Source organism: Lycium ferocissimum, chromosome 9 (genome assembly GCF_029784015.1).
Source record: "Lycium ferocissimum isolate CSIRO_LF1 chromosome 9, AGI_CSIRO_Lferr_CH_V1, whole genome shotgun sequence".
In the NCBI taxonomy this organism is placed as follows: domain Eukaryota; kingdom Viridiplantae; phylum Streptophyta; class Magnoliopsida; order Solanales; family Solanaceae; genus Lycium; species Lycium ferocissimum.
In genome coordinates, this window is record NC_081350.1 from 5757597 (window position 1) to 5779099 (window position 21503).

The 21503-nt window shown below is 35.0% G+C and overlaps 1 protein-coding gene across 1 annotated transcript; it reads right to left on the reverse strand.

The window, feature by feature from the left end:
- Nucleotides 1-2700: 2700 nt before the first annotated feature.
- On the reverse strand, nucleotides 2701-10590 carry LOC132029550 (LRR receptor-like serine/threonine-protein kinase ERECTA). Its single transcript, XM_059418812.1, has 27 exons — nucleotides 9876-10590; nucleotides 9500-9638; nucleotides 9330-9401; nucleotides 9161-9232; nucleotides 8998-9069; nucleotides 8826-8897; nucleotides 8675-8746; nucleotides 8493-8564; nucleotides 8336-8407; nucleotides 8185-8253; nucleotides 8032-8103; nucleotides 7846-7917; nucleotides 7578-7649; nucleotides 7287-7358; nucleotides 7138-7209; nucleotides 6982-7053; nucleotides 6552-6623; nucleotides 6374-6445; nucleotides 6227-6298; nucleotides 6074-6145; nucleotides 5675-5743; nucleotides 5530-5601; nucleotides 5323-5396; nucleotides 4680-4808; nucleotides 4233-4580; nucleotides 3765-4135; nucleotides 2701-3539 (listed from the first exon to the last, which is right to left on the reverse strand). Exons 1-27 carry the CDS (start codon nucleotides 9967-9969, stop codon nucleotides 3171-3173), a joined length of 2958 nt encoding a protein of 985 aa, XP_059274795.1. The 5' UTR covers nucleotides 9970-10590; the 3' UTR covers nucleotides 2701-3170.
- Between the last annotated feature and the right edge of the window lie 10913 nt (nucleotides 10591-21503).

The following is a 21503-nucleotide window of genomic DNA, read 5'->3' on the forward strand; positions in this document are numbered from 1 at the left end:
TAGTTATTTTTTTAACATTTCTCTGCACCAATGGGTGGCCATCCACGGGAATGCCATATAACACTTCGACATCCTGCAGTGTGATGGCACATTCGCCAGTCCGCATATGAAATGTATGCGTCTCTGGACGCCATCTCTCAATAAGTGCGGTGATGATTCCTTCATCATATCGCACAGCCTACCGCTAACACTCCCCAAATTCACACCTCTCAAAGTAATTAAGGATGCGATTATGTAAAGGGTATTGCCTCACGTGATTCCAGAATTCATGATTCGCACGACGTATAGTTAAACACGCGTTCTGTCCAGTCAATTTTCCATCCCATATAGCCTGGGATAGATGTTGTTGCTGGAGTATTAATAAATCATAATTTTTTGGACCTGGATGTACAGTGACTTTGGGGCGATCCATATTTACAACATTGCAACACCAAGCCACTGCTGTTAGAATAATTGATAACACATTACACAATTGTTTACTATATATTCAATAGGAAAGTCAACAAAGGACAAACTATAAGATATATTATCACGTGAGAAAAGAAAAAAAATTAATAAGAGTACAACTGTCAAAAAATAATTGCAGTTCCCTATGTGGTCAACGAAATGTAATTAAACTTTTGATTAAGCTCATAATTAATTGCCATAATAGTATTCATCTTACATATAACTACTTCTTTTCTATTTAAAACAAACCATATGATTGGAGAGGGGATGCAAGGACAGTTAATTTTTTTTTTTACCGGACCGGAACAGTATTTCGTTAGTTATCCAACGAAATACTCATTTTGGTATTAAAAAAAAAAAACATGCTATTTTTGTCTATTAGCTTAAAAAAACAAGTCCAACTTCCTCACAAGTCAAAAGAACATTTTATAATATAAATTTATACCTTTTTAATCAGTAGCTTCGACGATCTTTTTAGTATTTTAATTGTAGTTCGTTGACCAATAAACTCTACTAACATTTTTTAAAGCTTTTTTTAACTGAAGCAACGACTGAAATTATCAACTAACCCTACTAACATTTTTTAAAGCTTTTTTTAACTGAAGCAACGACTGAAATTATCAACTATTGATTAATTAAACTTGTAACTTTTATTTTCTTTATTATAGTCTACTACACTAAGTATAAGATATAAATAAATCAAAAAAATAAATGTGAACTAATTTATAATGACTAAATCAAAAAAATATATGTAAAAACTTATAAAATTAATAAATTAGCTCAATTTGAAGAAGATTATGGAGCAAAAGTTGAGGAATCCTTGTGATAGGATTAGTAGAAAAAGAAGAAAAGAATGAAGAACGGAAGAAGAGGAAGAATGGAGGTAGAGGAAGAACGGAGAATGGAGAAGGGAGAATGGAGAATGGAGAAGGGAAAATGGAGAATGGAGAGGATAAGGTAAAATAATTTAGGGTAAAAGTGGAGAGCAGAAAAACGGTATATGAACGAAATAAAAAAAAATTATTTTCCTAATTCGTTGGTATATAAACGAAATACAAAAAAAAAAAAAATTATTTCCCTATTTCGTTTTTATATAAACGAAATAAAAAAAAATATTTATCCTATTTCGTTGGTATACGAACGAAATACAAATATATATATATTCCTATTTCGTTTTTATATAAACGAAATACAAAAAAAAAAAAAAAAAAAAAAAAAAAACCTATTTCGTTGGAATATAAACGAAGTGCAAAAAAAAAAAAAATTATTTTCCTATTTCATTTTTATATAAACGAAATACAAAAAAAAAAATTATCCTATTTCGTTCATATACCAACGAAATACAAAATATATATATATATATTTTCCTATTTCGTTTTTATATAAACGAAATAAAAAAAAATTATTTTTCTTTTTCTATTTCATTTTTTTATAAACGAAATACAAAAAAAAAAATATATATTTTCCTATTTCGTTTTTATATAAACGAAATAAAAAAAATTATTTTCCTATTTCGTATTTTTATAAACGAAATACAAAAAAAAAATCCTATTTCGTTGGAATACAAACGAAATGCAAAAAAGAAAAAAAAAATTATTTGTTACATTTCAGTACAAGTGTAGCGAAATGCAACAATATCCGGACCGAAATAGTATTGATTGTGGGTATTTCGTTGGATACCCATTTTGGTATAAAAACAAAACACATCCTTTTTTTACCTATTAGCTTCACAAACAAGCCATTTTGGTGCCGGACTCACCTCTTTTGTCTGCGAACGTAAAATTCTTCATAAATAAAGATTGTAATGAGCAAAAGAAAACTACTGAAGAGAACCTATATATTTTTCAGAATTTTGATATAGTATAAGATAATGGTGAAGCGTACCTGATCCTATATAGAAAACAAAGTTTTAAAGTCAACATGAGACAAGGAGCACAAAAGTTTATTGCCAAGTGTATTGGACACGATGATAAACAATATATCAACATTTGGGTGAATACTTGTTAATATTCAGACTAGAGGAATCAACTGCAAACTCTGACCAAATTTATGGGATAACTGAGTGCAGCCTTATCATGCTCATGCAGGAAATCCTTAGCCACTGTGTTCTCAAAGCATGCCTCAACAAACAGCAGCATGTCAAGATCAGAATACCAGGGAACCAAATTTCTTACGAGTTTTTATGTTCCATCATGTAACAATATAAAAGATACTGAATAAATTTATAGTAAGCTTTAATTAATAACCCTGACAGAATCAATAATTAAAATCTTAGTATAATTATTTCACAGTCAATGTTTCAGAGAAACAGTCCACCAAATTAATGAACCAACAGCAGCAGACTGTCAAACTGAGGTCCACAAATCCATTATTGCTATACACAGATGCATGCAGTGCTAAGGCCACCTCAAAGTGTGAGCCAAAAATCTTACAAACAGTACAGTCTATACTCAGCCATCAGTGGTCCCAAAACCAATATTAATACTACCTTCCAATTTGATAAGGGCAAAAGAGTGAAATCATTATACATGAGTTTGGAGATACACACTAGACCTATGTAGTGGAAAAAGCAGCCGGGTCCACTATGCAACTTACTACAACTACCCTACAATAATATTATAATTGGTACTACATTTTTATACAAAATCTCCAGATATTTTGATTCTTCAAGTTTCTTTCCCTTCCAAATTAAAGACCAGCTTCGAACACTCTTAATTAATTTTTCAGCCACTATTCTGGGATATGACCTCTCCAAACTTGAGGAAAAGTTGGGCATCTGAAGTGCTCATTGATGAACAATTCACTAGGTGGGGTGTCTTGAGGTTGACATATTCATCCATGTAGCAAGGTACCTTAGCAGATGGGATTAATGCAGGTAGGGTTGGATTTGGCTGTTTAGTTTCAGCTACGGGTACTAGGCTTTCAAGTACTCTGGCCACCTCATGCATGGTTGGTCTCTCAGCGGGCTGTCTTTTGGAACATAGAAGGGCAAGCTGAAAAACCTTCTTGACATCTCCAAGATCTTTGCATGTGGTTGTGATCTCTGGATCCACTGTTTCCATGACAGCATTATTTGCTGCCTTAGTTAGAATCTGTAAGAAATGCAAAACTGTTGAGGTCATCTGAATCTTTAAATAATATGTATGAATATCATAGCACACGGTCACATAATATTAACTTTCTTGCATCCCGTCAGGCGAATAAGAAGTTACTTGGATTAAGGGGAACATCCGGATCCGCCAGTTAAATTAACGTTAAAACAACAAAAGGTTTTCTATGATTGAAAAAGGGATATGTCAAAGACTTCAAGAGCTTACCATATGGTGTAGATTAGACTCATTATCTACAGCTTTCCTTCCAGTGAGCAATTCCAATAGAACAATCCCATAGCTGTACACATCAGACTTCTCTGTTAGGCGAGAAGTGCGAGCATACTCTGGATCAATATAACCAATGGTTCCCATAATGTACGTGGATGTATAGGTCTTTGATGTGCATAAGCTTTTAGCAATGCCAAAATCAGTCAGGTGAGCCTCAAAGTCTTTGTCCAATAAGATATTTGAAGATTTAACATCACGGTGGATTATTCGAGGGCTACAATCATGGTGAAGATATGCAAGCCCTTGAGCTGATCCCAATGCAATTCGAAGGCGAGTACCCCAATCAAGCTTTTTCTTCTTGGTAGGACCTGGAAAAAGATAAAAGAGGAATGATTACTAAACGTTTAACATAAGTTCAATGCACCAATTAACATAACCATTTTGGTTTAATTTTGGTTTACTAACCATGAAGCAAATCCCAAAGGCTACCGTTTTCCATGTAGTCATAGAAAAGAAGATGACCAGATGGAGAAAGAGAATATCCTTGGAGGCTGACAAGATTACGATGCTTAATACTCCCAACTGTCTCAAGTTCAGTCTCAAATTCCTTCAAGTATTGTGGGTTGTGAGAGTACAATTTCTTGACAGCTACAGGCTTGCAATTTTTCAGAACACATTTATATACAGTGCTTGATGCTCCACAACCGATTATGTACTTCTCACTCAAGTTCTCAGTCATCCTCATAATGTCCTCATAAACATGAAGTGCCATGTTCATATGAAGGATCACAAGCTTTGGAGATGAGTAATTAACTGTTCATTAAAATCGTTAAATGATCAGTAGGTGGAAATTTCAATAATATTCTGATGACTTTCCATATGACATGCACGTCTCCAACACTAAAATTATACCTGGTTTATCAATAGATCCTTCCATGAAAGGTGCAGGATTCTGTGGACGACATGCTGCTACCAGTATCATCAGAAGAATCACCAAGGCACCCAAAGCAATACCAAGTATAGCTGCTTTAGAAATTGAAACTGCAATTCTCCAATAAGTTCATTTTTTTCATTAGACAACTGTTAAAAAATTTGTGAACTTAATGTTGTCAAAAAATTTGTGAACTTAATGTACTGTTTATGCGGATAATGACTAATGTGGTTTCATTTGACAGCTGAAGCATCTTTAGTCAATGCAACTCCAGCAAATGAATATTATTTGTCCAGTGCAATTAATAATTTTTTTTTTGATGACATGGGAACCCGCAGCCGCTACCTTTCGGGTGCGCACAGGGTAAACCCAGCTCTTGTGCAATAGCTCGCAAACCACACAAAAGAGGTAACCCGCACTAGGCAAGCCCCGTGCGACGAGCTCGACCCAGAAGGCAAATCCCCTGCTGTCATAGGCAGGGGGTTTCGAACCTGAGACCTCCATTATGAAAGCCTCATGCTCAACCAACTGAGCAATTAATAAATTTTGCAAGTGTCTAAAGTGAAATAAATTTCAAGAAAAACTTAGTACGTGTCAGAAACGATGGCTACAGTTTGATCGTACCTCTCTCTGCCGGATGAGATGCATGACAAGGAGAAGTGAGCCAATATCCACACAGATTAGGATTTCCTACGAAGCTTTTTTGTAGACATAACGAAGCAAAAAATTAGAAGCTAAGAACTAAAAACCAATAAATGTTTGTGACTGGCGTAAACTTAAGACATGACAAAAGGAAGATCAGTGAGTGTAAATCTTGATATCTCCACTTACCTATCTGGTGAAAATCTAGAGAAATTATTGCCTGTTGGAATATTCCCTCCCAGATTATTGTATGAGACATTTCTGCCAAGATACAATTGATTAGATTTACAAAAAGTTTGCTCGTAAAGGTGTTACTACTAGCCTGAAAACTCACAGGATATTTAGACTGAGGCAACTGGCTAATGACATCACATCTCCAGATAGATTGTTGTTTTCCACCTTCCTGTTCATTATTATATAGAACTAGTCAGGCCTCAAGGAAACAAAGAAGAAAGAAATGCTGCATATGAGTCCCGTGCAATAACGCAGTAACACGCAACACTCAGACAACACCAAAGTAATGAACATATGCAGCCAGATCGTATAACCACTAGAAACATTGCTTAGTTTCTTGAGAATGGCATCCAAAAAAAAATTAAATTCTAATGTAAAAAACTCCAAAAGTTTACTGTACAGATTATCACCAGCTAAAACTCCATCTTAGTAATAATAAAAAGTAAACAACCAACGACTAAAGAGGATGAGAGTCTGAAATTAAATCTAAAGTACTTACAGCAAGTACAGATTTTGAAGCTGGCCAAGTTCTTGAGGTATGGGACCAGAGAGGTGATTACTTGACAGATCACTACAATTAAGAGAGCAGTCAAATTGCTGAAAATCAAGCAACCATAAATTTTAAGTAACTGAATTTAGCAAGGTTCCATACATCTCCATGATGCTCCTTAAATTGCCAAATTCTGCTGGCAAATATCCATTTATTTCGTTCTTGCTCAGGTTCCTATATCATTCACAAAAGGAATGTAAGTACAACAGATATATAATGGATAACTAACAACCAAATGGCTATACTCACAGTTTAAGAAGATGTTCCAAATCACCGAGGGATGAAGGTATAGAACCATTGATCCTGTTGTTTGATAAGTCCCTAAGCCACCAAATGTAGAAGAGTTCTTAAACTGAGAAAAAGTGCTTTTTCCGCAACCATAATTGCAAGGATAGAAATAAAAGTAGATGAAAAAACTTGCACTTACAATGTATCTAAATTTCCAACACGAGAAAGCTCAATTGGAATTGGGCCTTTGAGGTTGTTGGAGGAGAGATTCCTGAAGAAAGTAACGAGAAAAGAGACACAGTTAATGCTCAACGTATACAGAATAAGATATTGAAATTCACATAACTAGATGCTGCAGAGTATCTAACTAAATAAGTTAATAACTACATAGTTTTTATATAACACACATAGCTCAAAGCTCTTGACGGTCGACATGATTCTTCATTCATGGATAAGCCAGTAATGATTTGAGGGCAGAATTAATAAAATGATTTTGTGCAATAATACAACGCCAGTAAAAATCAAATATAGAATTGGTAAGGTAAGTTTACAACAGCACGAATGGGTAGCATGATCACTTAGACATAAAGTATTTTTAAAAGACATAAAATAAGAAAGTAAGAACTTACAGATAGGTCATCATTTCCAGCCTCTGAAAGGCAGGTGGAATCGTTCCATTCAATTTGTTTCCATGAACATTGCTGCAACCAAATCAGGTGTCAATAAATTCTCGAACAAGCAAGGTCGTTCATAATTGACACATGTGGGATATGAAAAACACTTACAGACTATTCAAATTGGTACACGAACTAAGATTGGCAGGTATGGGCCCATCAAGGTGGTTGTTTGCAACATTTCTGAAACATATCACATAAGTAAATCAAAAATGCTGTTAACAAGTCCAAAGTAGAAGATGAAGAGAAATGGGATTTACAAGTCAAACAATTCTGTTAGCTTTCCAAGCTCCGATGGAATCCGTCCAGTAAGCTGGTTATCATTCAATTCCCTGCAAATTACCGTCTTCAAGGTTGAGGAAAGTTTCTCCAATGAAAATTTTCACAAACAGCTTGTGTCAATCAAATCTGTGGCTGCCCAAAAGGCTTACTAATTAAAATCTAGTGTCTTCCAAACAAATGTTTGTAAACGTTAAGCATTCATTTAAAAGGGTCTGACCAGGATGAACTAAACAAAGCCAAAGAAAAATCATTGATAGAAGGATTCATACAGGTAGTGGAGCTTTGTCATATTTCCAAGCTCTGGAGGAATGGAACCAGTTAGCTTGTTCCCATGCAGATACCTGCAATACAAAACAAACTTACAGTACATCAATCCAGTACACAATTTTGGAAGCACAATATGATACAAATTGCTTTTAAAGATAAACATAGGGTCTTTGCAGAAAGCAAAACCATATCAGGTTTCGAGTAACAAATATATCACAAATACGGTGGAATTAAATCCAAGATTTTAAATTTAAATGTTGAAATACTCACAATTTCTCTGTGTAGGTCAAATTCCCAAGAATTGAAGGAATTCGCCCACTCAACATATTGCAGCTCAAGTCCCTGGATATAAAAGGGTCAGGAAAATTTAAACACTAGTTGCATTATTTGTGTTCCAGAAATCTCATTCATGATTCAGTAGCATCAGATTGAGATAACAAGACAGAAAGCACTCACAATACTGCAAGAGCCTGCATCAATCCAATGACGGAAGGGATCTGCCCTGAAAGACGGTTACCTTGCAAAGACCTGGAGTGACGGAAGTTTCGCTTCAAATTTATATATAACCATATAGTGGCTTTGTGATAAAGAGAAGCAGCATAAACTTACAAGGTAGCTACTTGCAGGAAACCAATGTTGAAAGGAATCTCTCCAGTCAACTCATTATAAGACAAATCTCTGACAGCACAAAACAAGGCGTTATGCAACCAAACATAACTAGGAAATAGTCAGACATCATTCATTTGTTTTGGATACTTACAGAACCTGGAAAGCAGTACAGTTGCCAATGTCTTGAGGAATGGAACCAGTCAAACTATTGTTCCGAACATCACTGCCCAAACCAATGAATGATGGTTAATTTTGTCACCGAAAGGAGCTAAAGTATGATCTTAAGATCAAAAATATAAGGAACTTACAAGTACCAAAGGCCGGTGAGCTGACACATATCAGGAGAAAGTGATCCTCCCAAGTTGTTACCGCGCAATCCCCTAGTTCATGAATATAATCATACAACAGGAATTTTCATACATGCAAAATGGAAATGTCCTAAGGTATTCTAGAAACTTAGCAGTTGAGGGGCCTGGATTAGAACACTCACAAATACTGCAGGACTTCATTCCAGTATATCAGCCTAGGAATTTCTCCACTCAACTTATTTTGAGCCAGGTCCCTGGAGAAATTTCTTGGATTAAATTGAAATAATCCTTAATCTAACAATATCATGACAAAGCATAAGAGAAGATACTTACAAGACTTTCAAATTTGGGATCTGTGACAATGTTGATGGAATTGGACCAATCAACTGATTATTTTTCAAAATCCTAAGTGCAATTAAGACAAGCATGATTAATTGACAATCTTGGAAAGCAAATAATAGAACACCCAAGACAAAAAAAGAAGAAGCAGAGTATCAAAGCTTACAGACATTCCAGCTGCTTAAGTTTTGATATGGAAAAGGGAATATCACCATAAAGCTCATTGAAAGATAAGTCCCTAATAATAAGAAAAAAATTCGGTTATTTTCAAAACAATAACATATGAATGGTCCATCAATTACTTAGTAAGAGAAGCATTTCAGACTTACAAGTTTTTCAGTGCTGAACAGTCACCAATCTCATCTGGTATCTGCCCAGAAAGGTGATTTACCCTTAAATCACTATTTAGAACAAAAAGTTAATCAGCATAATCCATAAAGTACTATATCAAGATCAAACAAAAAAAAGAAAATGTGAGCAAATGAGAGAAGATTTTACATAGATATTAGGCCTTTGAGCTGTCCTATTGCAGGAGATAACTCCCCATCAAGATTTAAGCTCGAAAGATTACTACAAAATACATAAAAGGACAAAAATCAATAAAAAAGATTACAACTTTAAACTAAACAATCCCAAACTTAAGGGGTTAATAAAGTGATATAACTTACAGTGCAACAATATTGAAGGTGACATTGTCACAAGTAACACCTCTCCAGGCACAGTAATCAGATGAAGGAGAGTCTGTCCAGTCATACAACACATTTTCCACGTCTCTAAATGACTTCTTAATCTCCAACAATGCTGAACCTTTTTTTCCAATTATAAAAATAAAAACCCCATAAAAAAACCTTAATAATGAGACAAAAATAATAAGTAAACCTTAAAAATGACAACTACTACAAACGTGGGGGATTAATCAAATCATAATAAGGCCAAACACCATATTAAAAAATGATTAAAATAAAGAAATGACCCTTTAACAAAACATTAAAATAATAGAGAGCCCAAAAACACATAAGAAGCAAAATGCTCCACTTAACTCACCATCATCAGACTTCACAGAACCAAAGCTGAAGAACATCAAGAACCCCACAAGAAGAAGCTCAGACAAAAGATTACATCTTTGAAATGCTGCCATGGTTGGTTTTTCTCTAAAGAGAAGTTATTGTTAACTTACTTAACAAGAAGAGAGCAGCATAAAAGAAGGCAACAGTAGTATCAAGTTACTGTCAAAACTTAAAAGCGTTTATGATGATGACTAGTGGAGAAGTGAAGGCTTGACTAACTCAGCTCTGCAAAAATGAAATGGAAAGTATGAAAGCCACCTTCTTGGGCTTACCGACATTGATATTTGAGAGAAAGAGAAAGGAGAATAATAATTACTTAGAATTGTGAAGAAGGGAAGAAACAAGTGTTAATAGTGTTCAATCACATCATTCTGGCAGATAGGCCTCACACTAATACAATGGGTATTCAGTTTCCTCCCAATGGCACAGAGAGAGAGAGAGAGAGAGAGAAATATATGATGAATAAATGTGAAAAAAGAAATAGAGAATTATTTGAGAAGATAAAGTTAAAAGAGCTTGTGCCAAGAAGGGTGTCTGCAAAAAATCAGACCTGCAACATTACAGCTATGGATAGTACTAGTAGTAGTAGTATACCAGTCTCTCTCTCTTTCTCTATGCACTTGCTTTTCAATTACTAGTGCCTTTTTATTGCTACTCCATTACACATTACACACATTTATTTGTACAATAAATATAAAGTACTGTAGTTTTTCCTTTTATTTTTTCATTTTAGTGTGAGATGGTGGAAGCAGAGTTTCTGAAGCTTCACTGTATCATAAGTCGCTGTCTCTGCAAAGAAGGAAAGCCCAAAGGGGTAATCCTTTCCTCAAGTTTGATAACGACAACTCCTCTCTCTTTTAACCTCTTCCCAACCCCTAACCCCGCACCCCCACTCCTTTAACCCCACTATCCCACCCCAACCCCCCTTACATGTGCAGTTATGTACTCACGAGAAATGAGGTTTGGGTTTTTGAGTGGGGTAAGGTGTTGTTTGTTGTGTGTGTGGTGTGGTAGGGGGTGCGGGGTGTTATAGCGTATATTGTACGTTTAGAAATTAAGTCGTCGTGGAAAGGCATTTTCGAAAATTATCTTAATGAACGAGTTGTTATAGATATTATTTATGTTATTATTAGTATGGAAATATTGTGAAAGGTTCGAAAGAGAAATTCGCAAAATGGGGGGTGGAAATAATGCGGGAGGTTAGGACAAAATGGTAATAGAAAAGTTGAGGGGAAATGGAATTTGAGGGTTAGAAAATTACATGTGAAGAAAAGAAAGAATGAAAAAGGATGACCAAACTAAGTCCCTTAAAAGGATTAAAATTCTGAAAAAGAAAAAGGAAAGAAAATTCTAGAAAAAAAGGGGGGAAAAGGAAAGAAAAATGAGAAATTTGAAATAAAAAAATGAGAGCATGTGTGGTCATGACACACACATATATATATATAGAGAGAGGGTGTTCGTCTTTGAAGAAGAGAGAAAGAAAAGCAAGAAAGAAACAAAGAAAAAAAAAAAAAGAAGAGAGAAGAGATGCCATACCATTCGGCCAAAGAAAAAAAAAAAAAAAAAAATTCCGAGCCTTCAACTTTGATTCAAGAATTATAATTTTCTTGAATTCCTAGCAAGTTCAAGAAAGTGGCATAATTTTCAAGGCAAGAAAGTCTTGTGTTGGCAAGGAGAACTTATCGGAAAAAGGTAAGAATTTCATGTTTCACTCGTATTATGGAAGATTTATAAGTGTTATAGTAAGTAGAATTGAATGGAAATCATGGAATTGTGAGATGGTGTATGGTTGGTGTGCGTGTGTGTGTGTAGGTGTCTCTCATGAAGGAGATGGAGTAGATTTATTTAGTGTGTTAATTGTGTTGTTATGGCCTTGGAATGTAAATAGAAGGTAAATGGCTCTTGTTGTCATGGAAAATTTATTGTAAGGTTGTTGTAGGAAAATATGCAACTTTATTGTAGTTTATGTAAATATGGAAATGAAAGTGGTAAGGTGCAAATTATGATTGTTGCTAGTAAGGTTGGAAGGTAAGAAATGTGTTGTGAATGTTCATGTCGAAGGTTGGAAGTTTTGGATGAATTATGATTTCGGTAGAATTTTTGCATGTTTTGTAAAATAATGTGAAATGCTTAGAAATTCATTTGAATGGTTTTGAATTAGTGCGAATATGGAAATGTTGATAATAGTTTGGAAGTATGAAGTTGGAATTGAGTGTTGTTGGATTATGTAGAAAGGAAATGTTAATCCTCTCAAATTGATAATGTTATTGGTGTTGTTGTTGGAATAATTGTTGGAATTGTCGTTAATAAAAGTTCCATTCTCGGATTTGTTGTTGAAAAAGTTGTATCTCAAGGGATGGTGCATTTACGGAAATCTTTCTAAATTTCATGATATAAGTGGATTTATTTGAAAGATTAAGACAAGTATTATATATAGCTTTATGATTAATATTTGGTAAATGTGACCAATTGTAGATTTTGGAGAAAACGGGATTCGAATTTGGAGAAAGCTTAAGAAGCGGAAAAGGTATGTAAGGCTTACCCTTTCTTTCTTGGCATGTCCTAGATATACTAGGATTGAATTTGGACCTCGGGACAACTCTACTCTTCGGAATCCACGTCGAAATTGCCATAGATTGAATCAATTATGTTGCTAATGGTTGGAAAGGATGTCTAAACACCTAGAACTTGAACAAATGAGAGATTATCTTAAAACTATCACGAATGATATTATGAAGTGCAAAATACGTAAATTGGGTACGCTACCTCATTTGACCCGAGGTGGGCCCACAACCGAGACCTTTGTATATTGTTCTATTAGCCTTATTTCGTACGATAATTAATGGAAACTTTTGGCTAATGTTCCGAGTTTGTTATAAGTATTTGGTAACTCGGATATGAGTATTCTAGTTTATTAATAAATGCTTGTACGAATGATCGACTTGAATATTTGATATAAACATTCCGATGGAAATATTCTAATAATATAAGTATTTGAGAATAAATGTTCGATATATATATGTTACGACATAAAGTATCGATCTAAGTATTTATAAATTTTATGATAAGCGATATAAGTATTCCGTATGAGCGTACGATATAAGTATTCCGCTATATGTATTTGGACGTAGTCGTACGTCGAGTATTCTAATACGAGTATGCTCTACAAGTCTTAATGTCCTTCGTATATTCGGATCGAGAAATTTTTAATGATGTGTATCGGAAGGTTTCTACTCGTCTGGGAAAGAGAGACATTTGTTCACCGAACAAATTGTTCACCGAGTCCCTCTCGTTATCGTATATGTTTATGATGATATGGGGATGGCGGCCAGGATGACACATTATGTTTATTAATGTATATTTGGTACGTGTCATACGCAACCTACCGAGTCCCTAACAAAGGCGTCGGACACGTTATTTAGGTATATACATATGATTTGTGTAATTATTTACGATCATGACACCGTCCCCTTATGCAAAGGTATTTGTGTGACGTTCGTATGATTGATATGTATTACAATTTACATGAAGCATAGTCCGATATATATAACATCGGCGAATAACGTCCTAACGGTGCACTGTATTTTACGCACCTTCCCGGACATGCGATCTAGGACGCAAACCAAGTATTTTGGTACTGTTGACCCAACTTTTTGTACTCTTTTTGGCATAAGATACGTGTATGTGAATATTATGTATTAATGTATTTACACTGATAAATGCCTTAATGATGCCGAAGTCATTATGAAAAGTTCCGGCGGAGAGACAACATCGAACCATAGCTAGGACAAGTGCGTCGTGGGTGTTGGGGAGTTATATATTGATTTTGAGACTATAAATTTGTTCGATTTGAAGGCTACGAGAAGAATATTTCAAAAAAATTTGCTATGAATTTTATCCTATTTGATTTAAAAAGTTTGACGTGATTTTAAGTCCGAGGGTTCGCTCGGTCCTAAATAAGGGTCGGGTGCCCATCACACCCAGTAGGTCGGGGTGTGACACGGGGTCGTGGGCGGAGCTAGTATAGTATTCGGGGTTCGATCGAATCCAATAACTTTGATATAAATTCTGTATTTGTCTTGAAAAATTCATTGAATATGTATAAATTGTTAATTTAGACCCCAGCAACTTAAACGAATTAGAATTTCGAACCACAATTTTGAAACTCTTCGGTGGGAGTCTCTATAATGTGATTTGTTTACACGTATGGGATATTACGAGAAGTAAGGGGCTTGGGCTGTTTGGTAGCTGATTTGAAGGTGGGTTATGCAAATATTAGATCTTGTATAAGTAATATCATGTTTGATAGCTGGTTAGGAGAAAAGTTATTCGTGTATAAAATTATAATATAGTGTTTGGTTTGCAATTTATAAACAAGCATAAATAATACAAGTATAAGTTATGAGAGAAATATATATATTAGTTTATGCAGGATAGAAGATAGAGTAACTAATACTTATATGAATATCTAATCTCTGCATAAAATAACATAGATTTCCTCATAATACTCCGTCCGTCCCAAAATAAGTGTTAAGAATTCAAGACAAAATTTGATAAGTGTCTTAAACTATGCCTTAGCATTGAAAAAGTAATCTTTTTTAATATTGTTCAATTCTCTAAAAAATATCTAATAAATAGGGATAGTTTAATAAATTTCACATTGTATTTATTAATTTTTTAATAAGCGTAATTACTAAAACAGGCATAACTCTAACCAGCTGCCAAACATGCTTAATACTCCATATATTATGAGAAATAATGATGTAAGGTGTTAGCTGGGGAAAGAGAGACATTTGTTTGTTTTCTTGTTAAGGTAATAACTGTCATATCAACTGTTAAGGTAAAAAAATAGTTATCACAATTTACACCATTGTGTAATTATTTGATTCATTTACCAATAAACATTATGCAAAGGTGAACGAAGAATTGACAACATGAAGCATAGGGCAAGTGCCTAAGGCATGGTGTGCAGGTGTAATATCACTATGAAATTTAACCAAAAGTTTCCCATATTCAAATAGAGGGACCATACAATAATTTAGTTCCGTTTCTATTGAAAGATTAATACTCTCTCCGTTTAAAAAAGATTATTTAGTTTAACTTGGCATAAAATTTTAAAAAAAAATAAAGATTTTTAAAATATGTAGTCTAAAATAAGCCTTAGATATTTGTATGCTGTAAATCATCTCATAAAGTTAAATTATTTCTAAATATCTAAATGTGTCAATCTTTTTGAGACAAACTAAAACGGAAAGTAAGATAATTTTTTTTTGGGACGGAGAGAGTAGTAGGAATATTTTTAAGTACTACTCCCTCCGCCCCAACTTGTTTGACACTTTTCGCTTTTCGAGAGTCAAACTTCTTAATTTTGACCGTGTGTTTGAACATAGAATCTTTAAATTTTTTAAAATAAAATTTACATATTTGAAAACTACATAAAAAGTGTTATAAGTCACCATAATAATAACTTAAAATATTTAATAGACATATGAAATAATTACGGTAAAAAAATAATATGTTTAATTCTAGAAAAGCGAAAAGTGTCAGATAAATTGGGACGCAGGGAGTATATAACATTCGCTTGGCTGTAAAAGAATATTTTACATTATTAAAACACTCAAAGTTATTTACATATACCTGTTTATAAGAAAATATGATTGATAATCTGGAAACGGAGCAGATTCCTTGCCAAAATATATTACACCGATCTGAGGGGTAGTAAAATTAGCCTATACAAAACATGATATGTCCAAGTTACTCAAGGTGATGCCATTCGAGTTGCCTCAAAGACATTTTGAGAACCTTTTCGGGAATTCCAAGTGTGGATGATTGCATGGGAGGATGAAGTGGAGAAAGAGGAGCATCAAGATGGCCAAATTAGTGAAAAGGATGTCTACGCGTGCAAAGAGGGGCTATTACTTAAATGCAAAGCGGGGCTATTACTTAAATGCAAAGCCATCATTTCACAAAGGAAGACCAACCAAACAAGACCCTTTCTTCATTAAGGGCATAATTGTGATAGCTAGATGTCTTCCTCATTTTCCTAGTACAAGTAGTAGGCTAAACATTTCATTAGACTTAGATTATTTTGATGATTGATATTTTGATACTCTTTTGGGAGTTTGAGTGTTTGAGGGCGTGTTGAAGCCATTGATTGTGCTTGTCACATTGTTGAGAGGATTGATTGCTTGAGACATTAGTTCCCTTGAGGTCATTCTAAGAGATTAGGTGCTTAATCGTGTGTAATTAGGAGGTCTTAGTTAATTAAAAACTTTGGTTGCATAATTGTGCCTATTTTTGTGTCAATCTATCTATCTTTTTACTTTTCGTCTTAATTTCTTATTTCCGCGTATCCGTTATTGTATCACATAGTATCAGAGTTTAGCTTAGGTTTGTTCTATCAAATCTAATCTTGGGTTTTGTTACTACATATATATATATATATATATATATATATATATATATATATATATATATATATATATATATATATATATATATATGAAAAATATGAAAATCCAAAATTCAGTTTGATTCCTTATTTTGTTGTTGTTTCTAAATCTGAAATTTGAGTCAAATTCGAGTTGGGGTTTGATTTCCACCATTGTTGGGTTGAAGGTTTTGAAGAAATTAAAGAACACCTTTGTCACGACCCAACCAGAGGGGGCCATGACGGGCGCCCGAAACTAACCTATCGAGCACCTCTGAACATGCATCTCATAATCATCTCAAGGTGGACCACAAAGATAGCTCATGGGCATCATGGTCTATAAGGGCATATGCCACAAGATAACGACACATTTCTATTATACTCATCATCACAAGCCGACAAGGCTGCCAATGTCACGACCCAACCCCGTAGGCCGTGACTAGCGCCCGAACTGGGCACCCGTACGTACCAAAAGTCAAAAATAGTAACTCAAATACAAAAATTGCGCAGTTTCCTCGTTTTTCTTACTAGCCAAAATTTTCCGCGCAAAAAATACTGTCAACAAAGGCCACACAGTAACAACATATCCATATACACATATATAGGCGAGCCGACAAGTGCCGGCCGGGGCTATGAATAAACCGCCCAAACACACAATACGCGCATATAGTCGTACGTATATAGCCACACCTACGTACATGTCTACGTACCTCTACAAAGAGTAACAAATATATGACGGATGTGGCCCCGCCGTACCCCGAACAAATATACACGAATATAACCAGATCGTACCAATTTCGGGCTCCGCATAAGGAGCTCTTCAAGATAGTCGAACAGTGGACCCTAGGTCGGCGGCTTACTCAAACGAGTACCGTACCGCGTGGTACGAAACGCGAAATTTTCGAAGAAAAGGGGTGATTTAAATATGTACCGAGTATGTATGTGAAATACATAAAAACGTAATCAAACCGGAATAAGGGTTAAGGAAATAAACCTAGAAACCGGAAAAGCATAATTAACCTTTTTTAACCGTTTGTCCCGTATAACCATATGTCAATAAGCCAAACCGTGTCATCACACATACATTATATGCATATCACTTACCGGAAGTCATATATGAAATTCAGAACATAAATATAATGATCAGAATGTCAGCATGCTTACTTTATAAACATAAATCATGAATGTCGAAACATATGTCATATATGGTCCATGATAGGACCCGCGGACGGAACGTGGTCGCCCCTCCTCCCCGGGCGCCACAACTCATCATACTTCGGAGTTTTGTATATTCTCCGAACGTCTCCTCCAAATCGCATCATAATGCATTCATATCGCATCTCGTAACCATGTCATATTTCGTAACTCATCATACCTCATATCATTGTATATATCGAATCGATCATATTTCAGCGCTCATCATACTTCTAATCTCATCATACTTCAAATCGCGCGCACGAACATAACCGGCCCGGACTCGGCGAAGGAGGTAACAATAGTATGCACGAAAGTAATCGTAGGAATCATGTATAATGTACAAATCTCATAAATCATATGCAAGCATAAACATTTACCAAAATTTAGTAAATTAATCAAACAAACTATTATTTACAGATTAGGGTCATAGTCTAATCAAACTTCCTTTTGAATGCCTTTCAGGGACATATCAACAAACTTTGGAAATCACAATTACATATCGAAGTCATATGCGTAACAATCCGTATTTAAAATGCATACAAATCATAATTCTAAACTTACTAAATAAGTAGGGAATCCATGCTCGGAGATCGAGGTGAAAATAATCCTAAATTTTTCTTACGGGTGTCATTAGGGAAATCATAAAGAGTCGCGGGCCCCACGGACGGGTGCCGACCCCCATCCGAGCCCGACTACGAGGGTTAGGGGAGAGTTAGGCCTTATGAACTTACATATTATGTTTTGGGGCGTTCCGAGCTCTTATGCAAAAGTTACGGACGTTTGAAGTTCGGGACCTTTTTGTAGTCAAAATTTTCATAAGTCTTTGAAAACTCATTTATTTGAAAGCTTAATAACCTTACATTGAACACATTAAAGAATATATCTTTAGGATCAAACAAGTACGTTTCTAAGCTCGGATTTAAGAACGTAATAACCCCGAGACGCGGGTCATAGCCTAATAGCACTAAGGCATGCCAAAGGAAAGAAAGCGACGCCTTTACATACCTTGTCCACTCGCAAGCCGAGTCAAGCCTCGACTCTCGGATACGCCAAGATCTACATAACGCCAATATATTAACATTAGCCATAAGCCTTTAGGCATTCCATTTCAAATGGACATTAAATTCTACCGAAATTTCGGCAAAGACTTCCCCTACAGAATACACCAACCCCGAGATTTCAACTGCTAATTTCAAGAACAACCAAACCAACAACCAAGCTACAACATCAACAACAATTCAAAAGTGTATTCTAACATTAATGGTCCTTCTACATAACTTCGACAACATTCATAATATTCAACAACATTCAACAACACTCATAATATACTTTCTTTAACCGCTTACGATCAAACTAATATCAATGTTTACACACTCGATTACTAATCCAAAGCCATCCAAACAATATTCAAGAACATTTTCAAGCAATTCGCACAATTCTCCAAACAACTCAAACTATACTCCAACTCACTCGAATTTATCTCCAAACCCGAAACAACACCAAACACATTCTTATCTTCCAAATTCATGATTTATACCATTAAGCCATACACTAACAATGCAATATTCGTAAATGTAAAAATTACATAAAATTCGCATAAACTTCCAAATCATCTCATAATCAACATAACATTATTCTAAGTCATTCAACTTGCATTTCTCATCAAAAAATCCATAACGACAACAACTAAAACGCTAACGACGATTTGTTAATTCACAACTACACTAATGGAACCTATTCGCCAACACCACTTCCATTCACAAAAATTATTTTCATTCTTTTCTTCAATCTACAACCATCAAGACATGCTAATTAGAATTTATTCATCACCTTTAACACAATATACATGCACACGGCCAAACCCATATATACAACCTTAACTCCAACTTAATTTCTATCATAAATTTCTTCCTTTTTATCATGCTACAACACATATGAACCATTCATAACACATGAAACAAGATTAAAACTCACCTTTCTTCTTCACTTCTTCACTTGACCAAAGTTCGTAGATAGAGAAAACGAGCAAACTATCGTCCGAAACAACAACTCCACGTTACTTAGCACCCTTGAATTAGCAACTTTGCTTGAGGAATTTATTTTTTTGAATCAATTTTTGGACTTGGATTTTTGGGGGTTATAGCCGTGTATGGCTTTCTCCTTCTCCTCCAAGTTTTTCTTGAGTTTTCTAGAATAAAGTGAGGAAGATGACTTATTAGTCATCTTTTAAATTGTTATACAAATGAATCCATGTGGCCATGGCCCACAAGCAATGGCCGGCCACCTTTCCCCTATTTATCATTATTTTTTTTTTCTATTTGTTGAATTTTCAACTTTCCAAAAATAGAGGACTTACTAAAAATGGAATATAACTCCAATGTTTCCTTAACATTTTCATACCATTAAAATCATACACCGCTCGAGCCTTTAAAACAAATAAAAGTCTCTCGGGATAGTCTCGTCCCTAACTTATCGTAATTCACTCATGTTGTCCCGTTGTTCAAAATACGGGATATAACAGCCAAAATATCATACAACAATATGAACCGGTAGGGTTATGAAACGTCTAACTATACACATATGTCTACGAGCCTCTACATAGAATACAAGTGACCATAAAGACCAATACCAAATGATCGTAGCTCCGAAAGTAAAGTGGAGTGCTCCCGAGAATGCCGATAAAACTCACGGATTTGATCCGTCTCCCTTACGCCTTTACAGCATGGATACTGATGTCACAAGAAAGGACGTCAGTCCGAATGCTGTATCTTGGATGTAAGCATGATAACAACATAACAAGAAATATGGAACATAACATAAGATAAGGATAACTTGTATATCTGATTGTCTCTTAAGGCGAATATCATGCATGCTTAGCTTTCTTTAAAAAAAAACATTTTTCATACATATATAACATAATAGTGCTGCGGAACGTGCAGCCCGATCCATAACTATATTATATCATCATCAAATATGTTGGCGCGGAACGAACGACCCGATCCATTTATCCCATATATCCCGCGTCCGGGCATCCCGCGTCCTTGACGATATCATAATATGCCAACTGATCAGGTGGTTATGCGTATATAATGCCTCACCTTTCCCCATATCCCATATATACATATATAATATAAGTAGTATGCATGAGAGCCCAAATAAAAGCTACTACTTTATTGGAGTGATGTAAGGTCGGTAACCTCCAATTATATTATGGAACAATCATCATCGCTACATCTCACCTTGAATGGACAAGCAACATAAGATGAGATCAACAACAATGAATAAAATCAAGAAAATTATGAAATAAGCTCAATAATCTCATAATAGCATCAAATCCATAAGCTTTGGAATTTCTAGAAATGGGGTCATCATCATTATCATCTTAGAAAACATCTATCTTTAGTATCATAAGAACTTTGAGAATCCTGAACTTCTAGATTTTTGGGAATAAGGATATTATGGAAAACATGTATGGGCTCATAAGAAAAGAATCATGCCTTTAGAAAGAAAGGGACTAGCCTTAACATACCTTTTTGGTCTCCTTAACTACTTAACGCTTATCCTCCTAAGCTTGTAAATCTACATCCAAGAGAATTCATACTATTGTTAGGCTTATCGTCATGTGCTTGTCTTAAGCCTTCAAATTAAATCCCTTTAGAATCTGCCGAAATTCGGGCAAGATTCCCCCGTATTATCTACTTCCTCCAAATTCCAAAACAACTCCCAAACATCATTAACAACATCAACCATAACGTAATCAAGATACTACATGACAAACGTATACAAATCCGTCCGAAACTTCCTTCGAAAATCAATCCATAAGCCAACAACATTAACATATCTATCTACGACCTTTATGTCATGTTTTCCCTTTCTTTAAACCATTAAAATCCTCAAAAGAAACGACTTAATATCAAACTCAAGATGAAAAACGTACCTTATAACTTGAAGAATGACCACACAATTCACCCTAAAGCC

Excerpts from the sequence above, each read along its gene's own strand:
- LOC132029550 (XM_059418812.1), bottom strand. The coding sequence starts at position 9,969 with ATGGCAGCATTTCAAAGATGTAATCTTTTGTCTGAGCTTCTTCTTGTG. Across the intron at positions 9,233-9,329 it reads CTCAAAGGCCTAATATCTAT|TGATTTAAGGGTAAATCACC; the intron begins GTAAAATCTTCT and ends TGTTCTAAATAG. Across the intron at positions 9,070-9,160 it reads TGTTCAGCACTGAAAAACTT|GGACTTATCTTTCAATGAGC; the intron begins GTAAGTCTGAAA and ends TCTTATTATTAG.